Raw genomic sequence first — 18,612 nt, 5'->3', positions numbered from 1 at the left:
GGGTTTCAATTGTCATCTAAAAATCTATACCACAATTCAACAGCCTGTAAAATATCATAGTGTGTCTCTCTGTATGAGACACCATTAATAGCTTTTAGCTCACTTATTTTTCATTGAGTTGTTTTTGTTTAAATACATTGCTAAAAATTAACTACTGTATACCGGTATGTCTATTTTCAGTAATGAAAGTGGGGATAAGCTTAGTGGAACAAGCTAACATAGCTCTTTGTGATGCTGCAAGGCATCTATACTCGTTATGTCATACCTCATCATGTCCCAGCATGCCGAGTAAAGTAGTGGTGATGTTCTTGCGGATGGTTGGGTCCACCTTTGACCCAGCTCCCTGGATGACGAATCTTAAGGCTTGGAGCATGGTCTCCCTAGAAGAGGGTTGCAGAGCAGAGCATGTCGTTTTCTATAGCTATAGAGATGTTAAGAGGAATACAAAACTATACAAAGAAGAAAAAATGATAATATAATTACAACAGGAGAACCACATTATAATAAATGCCACTTTGTCCTTCCTGACCTCCCATTAACCTCCCTGGAATTTAACAGTCTTCTGTATATACCAAAGTCTGTATACCTGACTCCTGAATCCTCTGCGTTACGGATAGCAGACAGCTGCTCTGTGAAAAGTGGGTCCACCTTGGTGTGGATGGACACCAGCTGACCCAGGGCCTCAGCTGCCCTGAGCCTCACGGCACGACTTGTGTCCTGCAGGGCCTTCAGAAAGGTGGTCTGGAGCTGGGGTAGGAAAGGCTTCAAGGCAATGCCCACCTAGAGGAAAGAGCAGAGTAAAAACATAGCTCCCACCTAAACCTATCAGATCTAATTTTGTCAGTACTTCACAGAACCTGGGGTCTCTTGTCCCCTCATTTCTCTTGTCCTAGAGGCATGACCTGACTAGAATGACCCGAAGTGAATACTTTTAAGCATTGAGTGATAAGACACAGACCTTAGCCAGCAGCAGGGTGAGTGTCTCCAACAGTGCGGTCTTCACTGTCGAAGCAAAGCGGTCTCCTAGGATACGAATGAGCGGTCCAGTGATGTGGACCACCGATGGCCGCAGGGCCTCAGGGGAGGTCAGTTTGATGATTGCACCCAGTGCTTTAGCAGCCTCCTCCTTCTGCTCGGGACTACCCGTCAATACACCTTCTCTCAGGACGGGCAGAATGCAGGTCACACCCTGTGCAGTGACGAGGATAAACAGGAGGAAATTAGCTAACTTAACCATTTAAGCCCTATATCATTTGTCACATGACGGATAGCGAAAATAGCCAATGTACAAGCTCACAACACGTCGCGTTGGAAATGGAATAATTTAGCATTTTAAGGCATTGTGCACGTTCACTTTTCACTTTCAAGAAAATACATACAAAAACAAAATTCAAAGCAACCGATTGCGATGCTCTTTGTGCCCTACATCATGTGTTTCACATGACAAAATGACACATTATGCAATAAAATGGTTTGGCTTTCTTACCTTCTTGGGCAGACAGAAACCAGGCAGGTGTTGGCCTTTAACATCTGCGGTGACTGATCTGATGTCTTTATGCAGGTCATCGATCAGAGCCAGTTGGCTGCTAGCATCCAGTTTCTACATGGTACAAAGATACAAGACAGAATATAACTGCAATCTGATACAGACATAAAAGCATACTCGCTATATTATACAAAACACTAAAGGATAGTGTGGATCTGACATCCTTCTACCATTTTGCATCTGTATGTACTATTTCAAGTGCTTCTGGGCACACAATTATAATGTAGACTTTGTTGCTTCCGATAAAAGATATTAGTACACACAGTGTGTACTGTACACACACTACCAATCACAATTGGTAGTGGAAGGAACGCCAATATTAGTATGAGCTCACCTTGGTGATAGAGTTGATGGTGTCCCAGCTCTGTACCAGGACCTCCGTGTTGGGGTCATTGAGCAGGTGGATGAGGCCTGACAGCAGCGTGCGTAAGTGGATGCTGTAGTCCAGACGGGTGCGGGCGAAGTAGGCGTTGAGCATGGTGACGGCAGCCTGCCTGAGGCCGGGGTCGGCGCCTCGTGTGGCCTCTAACAGGTAATCTATGATGATGCGTTGGCCCACCTCGTCCTCCACGGAGAGGATCACAGTTTGGCAATTGCACAGCTCCTGAAGAACAGTGGAAAGAGACCGGTGAACTTGAGGCTTGAGCAATGACACACCGTCAGATCGCCAGGGGACAGTGTTAAGAGGAGGGGTGGTCATATTATACGGTAATGATTTACCATTCACAATTTATGTGCAAGGGATTGCATGTGTTTTGAGATGGAGTTCAAAGACAAATTTATTTGAGACTTAACTTGGAGTTGATACGTTGAGAATGAAATAGAAGAGCATTATTGGAGTAAATAAGCCTCCGGTGTGTTTTATAGGGGAGTTACGTCACAACACGGAGCTCGCAGTGAAATCAATGCCAGCATGGACGACTGGCTTTAACGTCAAAGGCAAACGTAACGTCTTGTATTTGGGAATATTATGGGCTTTACTCAGATGGCAAAGGTGAAACATTAAAACAATTGATTTAGTGACTACGGCTCCCTTTTAAAGATCTGTGTCTGTGCTTGTGCTGTGACAATATCAGAGCATCATGCTCCATTATGCACTGTAATCTTTAATATTACAATCCTCATAATATCCATACGTTAACTACTAATATAGAGCAACAGTTTAACAGAGAACAGAGATGCAGATCTATGAAAAAGAGACACAGCAAACTGGTTTGTAAATATCTCCTCCCTCGTTAATTGTGCTCCAGAGCTCCGTGAGCACACTTCACCAGGAACATCTCTAAATCCACAGTAGGGTGCAGAGTCTACTGGAGATTTTTGTGACATCTTAGTTCTGATAGTAAATTAGTTAAACTCCCCTTAATATTCTCGAAGGAAAAACAATCTGATCTTCCCGTATGTCTGTGATATACTGTACCATCAAATCGTCATTTGGAACTAGCTTATTGAACGCATCTCTAGAATTACTTCTACAGTAGGTAGCATTGCATTCTAAATGTAACTTACAATGTCAACATGAGGGGTAAAAATGTACTTTAAAAAAAGGGGGAAAAATTAAAAGGTTCTGCAATGTATTCAATGAATAAAAGGTAAATTCTTCATGGAAAAAGAAAAAAAATCATTGGAATTGGATTTCTTACTTTTATTTGTAGTTGATACGTCCCCAACAAAGAGGTCCAGGTGTTATTTTGTGCAAAAGTGCATTATTGGCGTTTTTGTGCTAATTTGCTTATTTCCATTGAAATAAGTAGTAAAGTGTGCAGCTTGGGATACTATTTACATTATGAAAAGAGGATATATACAAAACAAAATGATTGTCGAGCGATGGAAATAAGCAAATTAGCACAACACCCCATATCCCGATTCAATTCAATTCAATGCAATTCATTGAGGGCTTATGGTGGGGAAATAGCCAATATTGCGCTTTTGCACAAAATAACACCTGGACCTCTTTGGTGGGGAGGTAACAACTACAAATAAAGGTAAGAAAGCCTTCTATTATGGAATTCTCCTTTAACATATAGCTGGATAATGCCAGTTACCTGTGCTCCTTCCTCAGTGTCCAGTTTGCTTTTGAGAGAGGAGAGTAGAGCGGGCAGAATGACCCCAAGGTGGCGTGTCAAGGCGTCTCCAGCCACGGCAGACAGAAAGGCCAGCACGCGCGTGTTGACCGGAGGAGCGGTCAGCTGATGGCAGAGGAGAGAACGGTCACGTTACTTTTTAGTCACAATGGGTCACTAACACAGTTTTGTTTTTTACAGCTAAAATGCACATAATACTATAGAGCAGTGATTCCCAACCCGTGTGTCATTTGAAATGGCCAGGTGTGCCGTTTGATTTGAACAAAAGTAGCCTCGGAAACCCAGACGTTTTTAATTCCAGGAAGAAAAGTAACCCCGACGGCCGACCCTCCCCCGAAAGCAATATATACTGGGCTGCCTGCGGTTGTTGTTGCCCATCCCCACCAGTCTAACGACCCTCGGCCATAGAAATGCTAATGTATGGCTTTGTTTACATGGGGACATCACCTACTATCCTGGCACGTACTGTATAAAATAATCACACCCGTGTGAACTAAGTGGTGCAACTCCCCCCCCCCCCCCCCCCCCCCCCCCTTATCTCTCTCTCTCTCTCTCTCTCTCTCTCATTAGCAGGCAACAGTACAGCACTATCTCTCTCTCCGTTTCTGGCAAACAGCGCCCCTACTGGTACTAATAGTCATACTCGTGCTCATTAACACATAGGCGGACACATAGGCGGACACGGACATTGCTGTTCCTTGGAGTGGTTGCACTACTCAAAAAACACTGCAATACCTCTGCACGTTCCAGCCTGCTTTTTGCCGTTTTTTTTAAGCTGACCTACAAGCCCACACTGTGTTGCAAAAGCGGCAGTGATGGGCTTACAAATCGCCAGGGCGGAGCTACATACAGCTCAACTCCACTCAGTCCACTGCATGTCGAGAAGTAACGGCAGACGAGTGAGACGACACAAGAGAGAAGCAGAGTAGCCAGGTCCTTCATGTTTCATAATAACGTTCGCTGTTGTCATACCGTAAATGTATAATTATACGTTTCTCAAACGTAACTTTCAAGTGAACTTTATGGGAACTTTAGGGAGAAGTATTTCTTGCCTGACTGACGTTTACAAACATGTGTGATTCAGTGTGTCCAGATTGCGACCGACACGGGCACATACACAACACAGACAAAGTCAGAAAGTGACTTTCTGTGTGTGCAATGTGCACTGCATGTACTCAAACTTTGTTGATCATGCGTGACGTGATGAAAGCAATTAGCAATTGTATTCGCATTGGTAGGTCAGGAAATAAATTATATAAATATAAAAAATATTTTTTGTTAAATATATAAAACTTGCCATCTTGTGTATATGAGAACAAATAAGGTATGTTGTTCTGGTTTCAAATACATTGTAGCAGCTGTGTGGTGGTGTGTGTGTGTGTATATATATATTATATATATATATATATATATATATACATATATATATATATATATATACACACACACACATGTACCCCCCGTATATCTAGGTGTGCCCTCTGATTTTTTGGCTATGAAAAGTGTGCCCTGGCAGAAAAAAGGTTGGGAAACAATGCTATAGAGCACCGAAGTCTGACGTCACTTTCAGTAGAGGGCTCCAGTACACACACAGGTTAATGTATTTTTTTATTTGCATTGAAAACACCATATGGCGATTTTAGGTCGCTTCATATAAGAACTGTGTTTGAAAGATAAACCGATCATCCCGGCCTTTCTGTCAGGGGGGTGGCTGTACGTCGTTAATGATGGTCATTCATATTTGATACAGCCAGTTTCTGGAAAAAAATTAATTACTTTGGCCGCAAAAGCCTTGAAACTACATATGAAAGCAATGTCGCTGCTAATATACGTCACGCCCAGCTGTCAACAAATTGCGTTCCTGAGATTCCTCGTTGACATAAGTGACTCGACTCGTACTAACCACGAAACATTAAATATCAATAAAAAAAAAGACTACCCGGAAATGTAGTCTCTGGGTTGTTTGACTCGTTTCTAACGCTTATTGTGTCACTCTTTGGGTATATTTGTACATTTCCACCTTCGGTCGATGCTTCATATCCATGAGTGAAAAGGCCGGGATGATATTTATTTTTCAACTCCGTTCTTATATGAAGAGATCTAAAATCCCCCTATGGCGATCAAATAAAAAGTACACAAACCTGTGGACTGGCGCCCTCTACTGACAGTGATGTCAGGACTTCGGTGCTCTATTAAAAAATGTTCCCCCGAAAGCAATATATACTGGGCTGCCTGCGGTTGTTGTTGCCCATCCCCACCAGTCTAACGACCCTCGGCCATAGAAATGCTAATGTATGGCTTTGTTTACATGGGGACATCACCTACTATCCTGGCACGTACTGTATAAAATAATCACACCCGTGTGAACTAAGTGGTGCAACTCCCCCCCCCCTATCTCTCTCTCTCTCTCTCTCTCTCATTAGCAGGCAACAGTACAGCACTATCTCTCTCTCCGTTTCTGGCAAACAGCGCCCCTACTGGTACTAATAGTCATACTCGTGCTCATTAACACATAGGCGGACACATAGGCGGACACGGACATTGCTGTTCCTTGGAGTGGTTGCACCACTCAAAAAACACTGCAATACCTCTGCACGTTCCAGCCTGCTTTTTGCAGTTTTTTTTAAGCTGACCTACAAGCCCACACTGTGTTGCAAAAGCGGCAGTGATGGGCTTACAAATCGCCAGGGCGGAGCTACATACAGCTCAACTCCACTCAGTCCACTGCATGTCGAGAAGTAACGGCAGACGAGTGAGACGACACAAGAGAGAAGCAGAGTAGCCAGGTCCTTCATGTTTCATAATAACGTTCGCTGTTGTCATACCGTAAATGTATAATTATACGTTTCTCAAACGTAACTTTCAAGTGAACTTTATGGGAACTTTAGGGAGAAGCCGCAAAAGCCTTGAAACTACATATGAAAGCAATGTCGCTGCTAATATACGTCACGCCCAGCTGTCAACAAATTGCGTTCCTGAGATTCCTCGTTGACGTAAGTGACTCGACTCGTACTAACCACGAAACATTAAATATCAATTAAAAAAAATACTACCCGGAAATGTAGTCTCTGGGTTGTTTGACTCGTTTCTAACGCTTATTGTGTCACTCTTTGGGTATATTTGTACATTTCCACCTTCAGTCGATGCTTCATATCCATGAGTGAAAAGGCCGGGATGATATTTATTTTTCAACTCCGTTCTTATATGAAGAGATCTAAAATCCCCCTATGGCGATCAAATAAAAAGTACACGAACCTGTGGACTGGCGCCCTCTACTGACAGTGATGTCAGGACTTCGGTGCTCTATTAAAAAATGTTCCCCCTCCTGTTTCCATGTCCATATGCAGACCCTGTAGACTGCATATGGCTATAGTCCTGTTAACCTACCAGAACACTCAGCCACTTTGATTAGCGGTTGCGTGGTCAAGTACACCTCTCCTGCCCATCTAACAGAGTATAAATCTTAAAACAGACACATGCAAATTGTGTTGACATAAAGATGTGACTTCCGTGAAATCCTCCACAATTATGTTAAAACAAAATCCAAAAGGTCCTTATTTCTTACAAATTTACCAAATAAATCGTCATTACATGAATTAATATAGGATCCTGATAAGACTACCTGCTTAATTTATTGTAATTTGAGTGGTGGTAAGTGTTCAATTTGGAAGCTCAGTAGACAGAATAGTAAGTTTTTGTTTTTTTAAACCAATTAAGCCTTTATACTTAATTATACTGTACAGTGCAGTTTTGATTAATTAATTAATTAGATTAATTAATTAGATTAATAAATTAAGATTAATTTATTGCTCTTGTATTGTATTGCTATTGGAGACACTGGGGAGACACTGGGGAGGCACTCGGGGGCACACTGGGGAGGCACTCAGGGGGACACTGGGGAGGCACTGAGGGGACGCTGGGGAGACACTGGGGAGGCACTCAGGGGGACACTGGGAGGCACTGGGGAGGCACTGGAGAGGCACTGGGGAGGCACTGGGGAGGCACTGGGGAGACACTGGGGAGACACTGGGGAGGCACTGGGGAGGCACTGGGGAGGCACTCAGGGGGACACTGGGAGGCACTGGGGAGACACTGGGGAGGCACTCAAGGGGACACTGGGAGGCACTGGGGAGGCACTGGGGAGACACTGGGGAGGCACTCAGGGGGACACTGGAAGGCACTGGGGAGACACTCAGGGGGACACTGGGAGGCACTCAGGGGGACACTGGGAGGCACTGGGGAGACACTGGGGAGGCACTGGGGAGAAACTGCAGCCACTGTGGAGACATTGGGGAGGCACTGGGGAGACACTGGGGAGGCACTGGGGAGGCACTCAGGGGGACACTGGGAGGCACTGGGGATACACTGGGGAGGCACTCAGGGGGGCACTGGGGAGACACTGGGGAGACACTGGGGAGAAACTGCAGCCACTGGGGAGACATTGGGGAGGCACTCAGGGGGACACTGGGGAGGCACTCAGGGGGACACTGGGGAGGCACTCAGGGGACACTGGGGAGGTACTGGGGAGCCACTGGGCAGACACTGGGGAGGCACTTGGCGGACACTGGGGAGGCACTGGGGAGAAACTGCAGCCACTGGGGAGACATTGGGGAGGCACTGGGGAGGCACTGGTGAGACACTGGGGAGGCACTCAGGGGGACACTGGGAGGCACTGGGGAGACACTGGGGAGACACTGGGGAGGCACTGGGGAGAAACTGCAGCCACTGGGGAGACATTGGGGAGGCACTGGGGAGGCACTCAGGGGGACACTGGGGAGGTACTCGGGGGACACTGGGGAGGTACTGGGGAGCCACTGGGCAGACACTGGGGAGCCACTGGGCAGACACTGGGGAGGCACTTGGCGGACACTGGGGAGGCACTGGGCAGACACTGCAGGGCAGACACTGGGGTGGCACTTGGGGAGGCACTGGGGAGGTACTGGACATTTCATATCACACACCATGATTCACTAGCCCCCTAAAAAAAAGAAAAAATATATATATATTTTTGCAGCTTGGCATGGCGCGATTTATTTCAAGCATGGCGCAGCGCCATGCCAACAACATTGTGCAGGAAACCCTGCAGTGTACAAGGTAGCATGGCTTACCTTTGGAACCAAGTAAGGCAGCACAGACCGACTCTTCACTGCCATCACTTGTTTCAGTCCATCCAAGGCAAACTCAGCCGTCTTCTCGTCATCCTTTCAATAAAAATGTCATTTATTAAATCATTATGTATAATACTGTACATAATTTCACACATTTCATGTGTTCTGTTGTACTGTAGTAAGCACCAAATAAGTTAATCAGAAATTCATGGGTCTCTGAACTCTACTGTTTAACACACAATTCAATTCAGTGATAAATATATGAGAAGCAGCTCACAACAACCCAAAAGTTTGGGTTTGACATTTTCTTCTATTGTAATAAACTCAACTGCTAGAAGAAATAATTAAATACAACATAAGAGTTTGAAACAGAAGGCTTATCGTAATAAATAAAATATGGCAACAGGTTTCGAACCCAGGTCCCTGCTTATCCAGGAGAGATATAGTCTTATGAGCTTCAGGTTTACTTGTTACTTGGTCAAAATACAGTTTTATTCATTAAAAATAAGTTTCGGTTAACAGCTTTAAGACTAATTGGTTGATCTTGATCATTCATGATCTTTATAAACTTTACTGGGAAAATTGGGTCAATTAGGTCTATCCTTTTCAATGGGCTTCAAACTCATTCTAAAGTGCAGTTTGCCATCTGTTCCAACTCACCAGCTGCCGGAGCAGGGCGGGCAGGATGTCATCCAGAGCCTGGTGGCCGATGGTAGCGTGGAGCTGCTCGAAGGTTTTGGCTGCAGCCTCCCGTACCTCCTCCAGGGGGTCGCACAGTGCCTTCCTCACGGTGGGGAGCAGGGACTCTGAGAACACCAGCACCTGGACATCAATGACACAACACGTTGGGCTAATACTCTTCCATAGCAAGCTCAAGATTTATATATTATTCCGCAAATGGCACTGAAAATTCCATTCCATTCCATTCCAAATTCTCAAAAGCAGTGTTAATTTTGACAGCAAATTCTGATTTAGTTTTAGTCCTATTTAGTCATCTGAAATTCTTTAGTCTTAAGTCTAGTCGACTAAATATCAAAAACCTTAGTCATTTAGTCTTAGTCAACAAAATTAACACTGTTCTTGAGCCATTAATCTTCAGCCCATTCTTAGCCATGATGCCATTTTATCTGAAGGTTTAAGGACACTTCACCCTTTTTGCAAAAAAATATATGTTAACGACGTTTAGAAGCTTTAGATCACTTTCTTGGGGGTATTTATGTGTGTAATATGTGGTTTTAGTTATTTTAGATTGTAGCAGTGAGCCTGTTGTCTCTGATGTCATGGACACTGGTCTCACTACCTTCCTGGACTACAATTCCCATAATTCTTTGGTGCACTGCTCCTCCTTGCGGATAGGGGGAGAGCTGTCTTACTGAGACAACATGTAGTCCAGGAAGGAAGTGAGCCCAGTGTCCATGACATCAGAGACAACAGGCTCACTGCTACAATCTAAAATATCTAAAACCACATATTACACACATAAAGACCCCCAGGAAAGTGTTCTAAAGCTTCTAAACGTCATTAACATATATTTTTTTGCAAAAAGGGTGAAGTGTCCCTTTAAAGGAAAAAATAACCTGACCTTCATGATTATCTGAAGCAGAAATTACTTTCAGTCTAGAAGATTAGATATTTTGTTTACTGTGGAATATCTATAGACAGCATTAATATTCCAGTAGTGTATAACAAGCAAGCCTATCCTCCATTATACAAATCCTGCAATATTGGATATTAATATTGTCAATATCCACTTAATTATACCCTTAACCCTTATATACCATAGTTTGTTGACCAGAATCTCGAACAGCTTTTTCTTGGTTCACCCCCATTTTCCCTCTAAATGTCAACGCTGAAAATAGCTGATCTACAGACACGTTGTGAGTTTGTGAGAAATAAAAGACAAGAGACTTACCGCATCCCTGCTAGTAGACTTCATGATCTCACTGAGGCCAATGCAGACCCCCTGTCTCTCGTCACTCTTGTCGGAGCGGAGCCCCTCCTCCAGAATGGGAATGATCTCTGGGAGAATCTTTTCTCCCAGTTTCCGCACCAGGTCACCCAGTGTCCGTGCAGCAATCTGAAATGACGAAGAAGAAAAAATTGAATCAGGTGGATCTCAAGATCCACATGGGACCGGTGTGCTCCAATGTGGACATTGTTGAGGTACGTCTTCTCTGACCTACTGGCAGTGTGCATGCAAAGTTTGGTGCTCATCGGCCCATCAGTTTGTGAGATTAGCAGAGTGTCTATGCAGAGAGACAGACACACAGACCTTCTCATAGACGGCTCGCTTCTTGCAGCGTCACGCTGTAATAATATCAATAATGCTGATTCATTTTATTACACTTTTATCCCCACTAGCGCCTGGGCTCTCTGGATGGCTGTGTTGGTCTGCACCTTCACTACTTTCATCCACAACAACAGTATCTCGAAAACTACAGGCTTGATGGCCATAACATTTGCCACATTCTCCCGAGATGAACTCTACTGATCTCTGGGTGACCCATGGCCTTTTCTCTAGCACCACCCTTGGCACCTTTTTGTAACCCAACATGTTTCAGCACAAACTGCAAGGTTTCCTGCTGAAACCCGCCCTCCCCTCCTTTTCCTGCAAATAAATAAAACCATAAAAAAACACTATTGCCACTTGACAAAGATGTCAGTGGCAATAGTACTGTACCGTTCTCTTGTCCGGGCAGGTGGAGGCCAGGAAACCCAGCAGCAGGGTGAAGAGGGTGGGGAGGATCTCTCGGAGGGTCCGTGGGGTGTTGGTCACCACGATCTTCCACACGTGGAGTGAAGCCTGCCTCACAACCAGCTGTGTGTCTGAGCGTCCCATGTACAGCCCTGACAGGACACGGTTACGCCGCTCGGGACCAAGAGCACCAATGATGGCCTGTGGGGGGTCATTAATGACAACATCTCTTTACAGAAATGTTAATATGATTTATCTATTTATGTGTTGACATTTTTCATGCTGTATTTCAGATAGGTTAGCATAGAGAGAGAGGAAACCAAGGGGCGGAAAGAGGACAGACATGTGAGATAAGCCGGAGGTTGGATTCGGTAGTTTTATCGACCTATTAATCCATCAATCTGATGTTATAATCATTTGTATCACTATTTTAAACGGCAGGCCCAGCTCCTACATAAACAAACAAGTTAATTATTAAAAAATGTATAAATAATGTCGTCGAATGAACTTTATGAATCAAAACATTACAGCAGAATGCACACCTTGTTGGATTGAGCAGTGCCAAAGTTGTCATCCTCAGAGGCGGTCTCAGTTGTCATTTTTCCTGTCACTCCAGAGATATGGAACAACAGATCACCCAGCAGCTGTACGGAGCTGAACCTGTGTCCCAAAAGTGACATGGAGGCTCAGTTAATAAAATAAGTCAGGCCAGCATAATATTATGAATGTATTTATTTTTCACCCCAATATTAGTTATTGTTGACCACTGACCAATTCCCCTTCCCCTCTGCCAATCCCTACTGTTGTTCTGGGAAAGAGTAGTAGTAGACAGAAATGTTTTGTTCCCGTTGCACCCCGCTCTGAATCCTCTGGTGCGATATCCCAACACAATATCACTTAAAAAAAGTGATGGGTCGCACTCAAAATGGCAACGTGAGTTAACCTTTTTATTGAGTGGCTATTTAGAGCGGGGTCTAATACATCTTGGTTTACATAGAAGTCATTTCAATGAAAAGAGTCATTGTCCCCCTTCCAGGAACGGTTTTAGGAAATGACATCGATTGATTTTTCAATCACAAATTCCTTGAGCATGTGCACTGTTTTGTTTATATGCAACATTAGTGAATTGAGATTTTTTTACCATTCCATTCCAAAATACAAAAGAATAAGAACCATAATAAACCATAATATAAACCAATGTTAATTGGTAAGCAATTCCTACACTATTGCTCAGCGAACTGCCATATGAATAGCAACTATTGATCCTATAAATATTACAGCTACATTACGGTCATTAATTGTGTATGAGCTAGCATAGTTATGTCTGACCTGATTCTCCACAGATCATCAAACAGGCCCTGCTCCAGCTCGGGCAGCAGCAGGGCGATGGCTGTCTCAGCATACATGCTGATGATGCGTTGGCCGGCGCGCAGGGCTGTGTCCCTCACATACTCGTTCTCATCGGCCAGAGCCTGGTGCATAGGAACAGAGGACACAAGTTAGTGCGATCCTGTATATGGCCTGATGGTTAGTGCAGGGCATGAGCACCATCAAGGATAGGGGTTCTTCGATTCACTCTCTGCATGACATGAGGTAAGACATTTCTGCACAAGTTCATCAAACGACATGCATTCAAAGTAGGTCACCTTGTTATATAAATGTATAAACATCCAGGAGACAGCTGTAGTTGTTGTAGAATGTATTTAGTCAAATAACTATTTTCAACAACGTTTACAAAATGAAAGGAATTATTCTACGGTTGCATTCATTTTAAGTCACTCTTGATCTTGAATAGAATATGATCTGAATGCGCTAAATTAACTGTCCTGTGTCCTTACCTTGAGAATGCATGGGATGATGGGTCCAACGTAGGGGGTGAACCTGTCTCCAAAGGTTAGGGGCAGGTAGATGAACATCATGATATAACCATCTCTGACATGAGACGCGATGTCCACCTTGCTGGCTGTCTGCACCACATCTGGCATCAGCTTATCCAACTTCTCCACTCCCAGGCCAGCCATCACCTCAGCCAGACCTTTGGAGACGGAGGAAGGTAGTGCTCAATCTTACTTTATATGTGTGAAACTGCGCTCACAAATGTACCTGTGTGTATCCTCATATAGCAGTGGTTCTCAACCAGTGGTCCAGGGACCACCAGTGGTCCTTGAGGGGGTTCCAGGTGGTCCCCAGCTAGATGGAGTTGGTAACCAAATGAACTCTGGCCTTATACTGTAGAAATTTAACTCTCAAGTGTAAAATGGTTACATTTTACGCTCTCAGGAGTTAAATTAATGTTAAACATCTGCATTACTAAATTTACAAGAAGTCTACACAATTAGCAATTAGAGAATGTAGAAGAATTGTTATCTTGATCAACGTTTGCCTGTTATCTCTCCTAATGGTACCAACATCCCTACTTAATTTACAATAAGTCTACACAATTAGAGAATGTAGAAGAATTGTTATCTTGATCAACGTTGTCGTTTGCCTGTTATCTCTTTTCATGGTACCAACATCCGTACAGCATGGAATTGTGGACACAATCAAACAATAACAAAATATTGTAGGTTTTGGGATTGAGAGACAAAATCTCATAATGGTGCCAGTGGTCTGGGGCTCAATTGCCTGAATATATAATGGACCTCGATATGAAAAAAGGTTGAAAACCACTGTCATAAAGAACAGGGCTGAAGTTGACACATCTGACACTTTCCATAATCCTCCTCTAGCCTGGGCAGCATTACATTTCGGGTTTATGATCCAGTCGGGAGCGGATGGTAACTTTTGTCATGTTGTAGTCAATGATTTGTAGTCATCTGGCAGGAAACCACAAGGCGGAATCAGTACTATGAATGGGTACTTTTTAATTCCGCCTTGTGGTTTCCTGCCTGATGACTACAAAACAAGACTACAACGTAGATGTAAATCACCATCCGCTCCAGACCAGTTCCTCCGAGGTGGAAAGCCTGGTGACGCAAGGTTAGTTAGGGTCGGGATAGGCGCTTGGGGTGCATGGTTTGCTATAAGTGAGTGTTCACCTTGGGCAGCTCCAGATCGGTCTACAGAGCTCTGCTCTGAGGCCAAGGTTTCCATGAGCCAAGGCAGCAGGTCATCAAAGGCTGTCTCTCCCATCCCCTTCACCATGGCCCCTAGCGCCTTAGCCGAGACAGTACGCACCTGGAGAGGAGGTAATAAACATAACTTAGCATTGGTTCCACATTTACAGGGCATTTTCAATTGCGTGTACTACCTTACGTACCTCTGGTACTGGGTCCAGCAAAGAGGTCTTCAGTCCAGGAATGACGCTGGGCAGGTATGGAGACAAATCCTGTAAGTAAATGTAACCACACACTTAAACAAAGGGATTCTGCTTACAATCTCATTTTTATAGATGGATAGCTCTTTCAGAGCCACACCATATCTTTCCCACGCAGCACGTGTAATAAACGTGAACATGTATTTTGAGTTGACTGTGTTATATATTTATTTGATCTAGACCGTAGGTCGCAGTTTACTATGAAAACCTGCATCTGCAAAGCTGGCTGTGACAGGCCGTCTGCCCCACACTGGATACTATCGCCATTTTATTTCATTGTGTCAACTAAATCCTCATAAATTGCAAACTAGATTCAACATACTCAAGCCTGCACACATTCTAAATATGCCCCCGAAATATTGTACTGGGCAAATGGACTGTTCTAACCTTCAAAAATAATAATAATGATAATTATTGTCTCCACATCATATATTTTCTTTGTCATGGACACTAATAATTCTACTTGAGTTTGAAGCATTAAGACCCATTTTAACCCTCAATGGCTTCCTTTCTGAAAAATAACGTCATTGTAAAGATTCACGCGTTTAGATATTCTATTTACAATGAGATACGGACGGGAGCTGGTGCCACTTGGACCCGGACGTAACGTAGCACTACAAAATGACGTCGGACTTAAATACAGAATACTCGTATACTCGTGTGTCTAATGGTTGAGCCGCACAGCGGCCGCACATCGGTCCGGTTGCTATGGCAACGCCCCACCGCTCCAGCTATGGCATTGAAAATATAATCACCGTTTAAAGAAGTTGAAAGGAGGATTTTCAAACGTCCATAAGACGGAATCCAGGACAGCTGTCCTTGGTGGATCTTTTGCCATACAAATTTCTGATTTAATTTGTGCCTCTGTACCGCGCCGCTCCCGCCATGTAAAAGCTTCTGACGAAAGGTAAACAGTGTGTGTGTGTGTGTGTGTGTGTGTGTGGGGGGGGGGGGGGGGGGGGGGGGGGTGGCAAACTGGTGGCATTGGGAACTTCATAAATGCTAACTGCTAGCCAGCAATAAAATAATTAATATCTATGGCTGCTGCTGGCTCCCTGCCTCGCTTGCTGCTAACCTGCTGCTCATGACGTTTTGCAAATCCCACCAGCATCCACCTGTAGTCTGTTTCTAGATCCCCATGTGGTCTTAATTAATTCCCTGTATTTCTATTTGGCTTATAACTTAACTAAAATGTTACTGTTAATGTTACCTAACTAAAATGTTACAGGGAATGAATAGGCACAGAGCCCTGACACCAAACTAAGCTTCATATATCTATGCTCAATTATGTTCAATAAATATATATTCTAAATTAATTCTAAGAGTTGTCTGACTGAACTACTGTAAGTAATGCTCTCTGTAATTGCCATGGGCTATTTGTTTGTATTTGTGAAATTAACTCATCTGACCTTTAAATAAAGAATTGTATTTAAAAAGTAACACGCAAAAACAACAACAATAACAATACTAAAACATGATTTCCACAGTATTGTGTACCTTCTGGTCGGTGAGGGAGTACATGTTGCCAATGATCTGGGCAGCCATCTTGCGTGTGTCGGTGGAGCGGTCCTGAAAGGCCCTCTGGACGATGGGCATGATAAGGGCCAGGGAAGGAGCATCGATGAAGTGGACAAACTTGGTGTCTAGCAGCGTCTGCAGGCAGTTGTGGGTCTTACGTGATGGGTCAGTGAGGGCATCCAACAGGATGGGAGTTATGGCTGAGAAATGAACCATAAAAATGTTTATATCCAAATCAATAAGTGTGTAACTTTATTTTGAGCAAGTAACCATCTGTACTTTTACTCCCTTGTGTCCTGAAATGGTGTGCTGTTCCTCTGGAACCACATGCACCGCATTATGGTTTAATACTGAATCCTGGGTAGCATGTTCTCTCCTGTAGAGCCATCTAGCCTTCATTCTGTCTCAAAACAAATTGTGGACTATCCACATTCCTGATAAAAAAAAATTGATGAGGATCTTGGAATCCTCATGAGACAGGCGATGCCCAATGATGTCTCCTACTTTCACGAGACTGTGATATTCTGCTTTTTTTTAAGGTGCATGCATGTATAATTGATAATATTGTCCTGCTATCTATTCTCTATTGTTATGACTGTGTGAGCTTGTACAGAAAACAATTACACCCACTAGTTTACATCTGTAAACTTGTTGAAGTTGATCCAGCCTCTCTGAAACGTAGATGGCTTCTTACCAAGGATCTCAGGGTTGCGGATGACGGAGCCGATCTGTCGGAGGGCCTGCTGGCCGGCGTTCTGCACCTTTACATGGGAGTCTGTCAGCACCTCCGTCAGCTTAGGCACAATGCTGGGGAGGCAGGACGACAACTGCTTGGGAGCACAGAACGCCATGGCACCCAGGAGCTCCACAGAACCTGAAGGACGCAGTCGGGAGGAGAAAACGTCACAACTATCACCAGGAACATAATCAGGGGAAAATGACAAAAAAGGAGGACATCTGGTTTCATGTTAATAGATAGGTCAATTCTAGAACTGGAAATCTCCCTCCCACAAAAACTTGAACTTATTAACAAACTAACTTACTACATCTACTTTTTAACCGCATGCAGATGTGCCTAACCTGCTTTAGTTCTCCAGGACTCCTCCTCCAGGGCCACCAGGAGAGAGGGCAGCACCAACTTCACACCATGGGCACTTAGGTTCCTCATCACAGCCTTGGCACAGTCATCAGCAGCCTGGACAGGACATGAAGGACAAACACATAGCAGAGAAGGAGTGATTTGAGCAGGGTGTAGATAATATTTCTGTTATGTCTATAACCATCTCTGCTGTTGCTTTCTCTTGTTAAGTCTTTTTGAAGACTACCACCTACCTCTCTAACATATTGGTTTCCATCCCCGAAGCAGAGCAGGAGGTGGGGAAGCACATGAACGACGTACGGCTCAAACAACTTCCCCAACATGTTACACAGCATCTCGAAGGCAAACAGGGAACCTACAGAGGCAAACATAAGTGACTGAGAGATTAAACTGATGGAAAACAATGGGTTCACAATTCCAGAGTTCTAGCTAGCAAGAATAGCTAACAAATGTTAGTATGCTACAGCTGGAAAATGCTTAGAAAAACCAGTCAGCCATTATGCTGTGTCTTGAAACTGGACAGAGTCAAGTTGAACTCTGATGCGCTTCTTTTCTCCCAGCAAAACATTAGGCTTTACTAACAGTACAGTAGTTCACGATGCTTCCACACCTGGCTTGACCACACTCACCTTCCCTGCGTCTGAAGTTTTTCTTGTCCTGGATAGCGTCAGTCAGTGTGGCCATGATTTCCTGCTGTTTCAGAGCCAGGATGCCTAGGCCTTTGACCAGGCCAGCCAGCCCGTAGGCCGCACCCTTCCTCTCAGCATACTTATCACTCTCCAACAGCAGCTGCAGCAAGTTTCGCACGATCCCCGCGGCATCCTCCTTAATGGCAGGGACCAGTGGTGGCAAGCAACCGGCCACAGACTCCTGAACCTGATGGACGAATGAACCGAGAGAGAGCACGTTGAGGTGTGCCTTCATGGCTCAGATGTTTTGCGCCATTTATGATCTCGATTAATTTCTTGTTTGGATGCTGTTACAGGACAGTGAGTCTCAAGATTTATTTATTTTAAGGACCCCCAGTTTGTTATGCATTTAAGCCAGATAACCTCATTTTCTTTCTGTTTTCATTTTATCCCACGATTTTGTAACCCATTTTTCACCCCTGTGTCAATTATCTAATGTGATCCTGGGCTCTACACACCCTCCACCAACCTAGTCCCCATACATGGGGGACATGGGGAGAGCAACGGACTTGAACTCATGCTTCCTTCATGCTCGAGTGTCCAAGTTGCTCCTTTAC

General features: G+C 44.2%; 1 protein-coding gene across 1 annotated transcript in view; it reads right to left on the bottom strand.

The window, feature by feature from the left end:
* Nucleotides 1-18,612, bottom strand: part of gcn1 (GCN1 activator of EIF2AK4) — a 51,154-nt gene that overhangs the window by 8,934 nt on the left and 23,608 nt on the right. Inside the window, exons 33-52 of the mRNA XM_083784526.1 lie at nt 17,996-18,242; nt 17,600-17,721; nt 17,348-17,462; nt 16,962-17,141; nt 16,247-16,467; nt 14,693-14,761; nt 14,472-14,610; nt 13,272-13,468; nt 12,763-12,905; nt 11,976-12,093; nt 11,419-11,634; nt 10,651-10,815; nt 9,399-9,560; nt 8,739-8,831; nt 3,592-3,735; nt 1,881-2,150; nt 1,487-1,600; nt 959-1,189; nt 587-780; nt 266-380 (exon numbers count right to left, since the gene is read on the bottom strand). Coding sequence (XP_083640652.1) covers nt 266-380; nt 587-780; nt 959-1,189; nt 1,487-1,600; nt 1,881-2,150; nt 3,592-3,735; nt 8,739-8,831; nt 9,399-9,560; nt 10,651-10,815; nt 11,419-11,634; nt 11,976-12,093; nt 12,763-12,905; nt 13,272-13,468; nt 14,472-14,610; nt 14,693-14,761; nt 16,247-16,467; nt 16,962-17,141; nt 17,348-17,462; nt 17,600-17,721; nt 17,996-18,242 — 3,255 coding nt within the window. The remainder of the gene's footprint in view (nt 1-265; nt 381-586; nt 781-958; nt 1,190-1,486; nt 1,601-1,880; nt 2,151-3,591; nt 3,736-8,738; nt 8,832-9,398; nt 9,561-10,650; nt 10,816-11,418; nt 11,635-11,975; nt 12,094-12,762; nt 12,906-13,271; nt 13,469-14,471; nt 14,611-14,692; nt 14,762-16,246; nt 16,468-16,961; nt 17,142-17,347; nt 17,463-17,599; nt 17,722-17,995; nt 18,243-18,612) is intronic.

Source organism: Protomyctophum parallelum (genome assembly GCF_964188405.1).
Source record: "Protomyctophum parallelum genome assembly, chromosome: 15".
NCBI classification, from domain to species: domain Eukaryota; kingdom Metazoa; phylum Chordata; class Actinopteri; order Myctophiformes; family Myctophidae; genus Protomyctophum; species Protomyctophum parallelum.
Note: the sequence above shows the minus strand (reverse complement) of the source record. Positions and strands in the feature narration are given on the sequence as shown.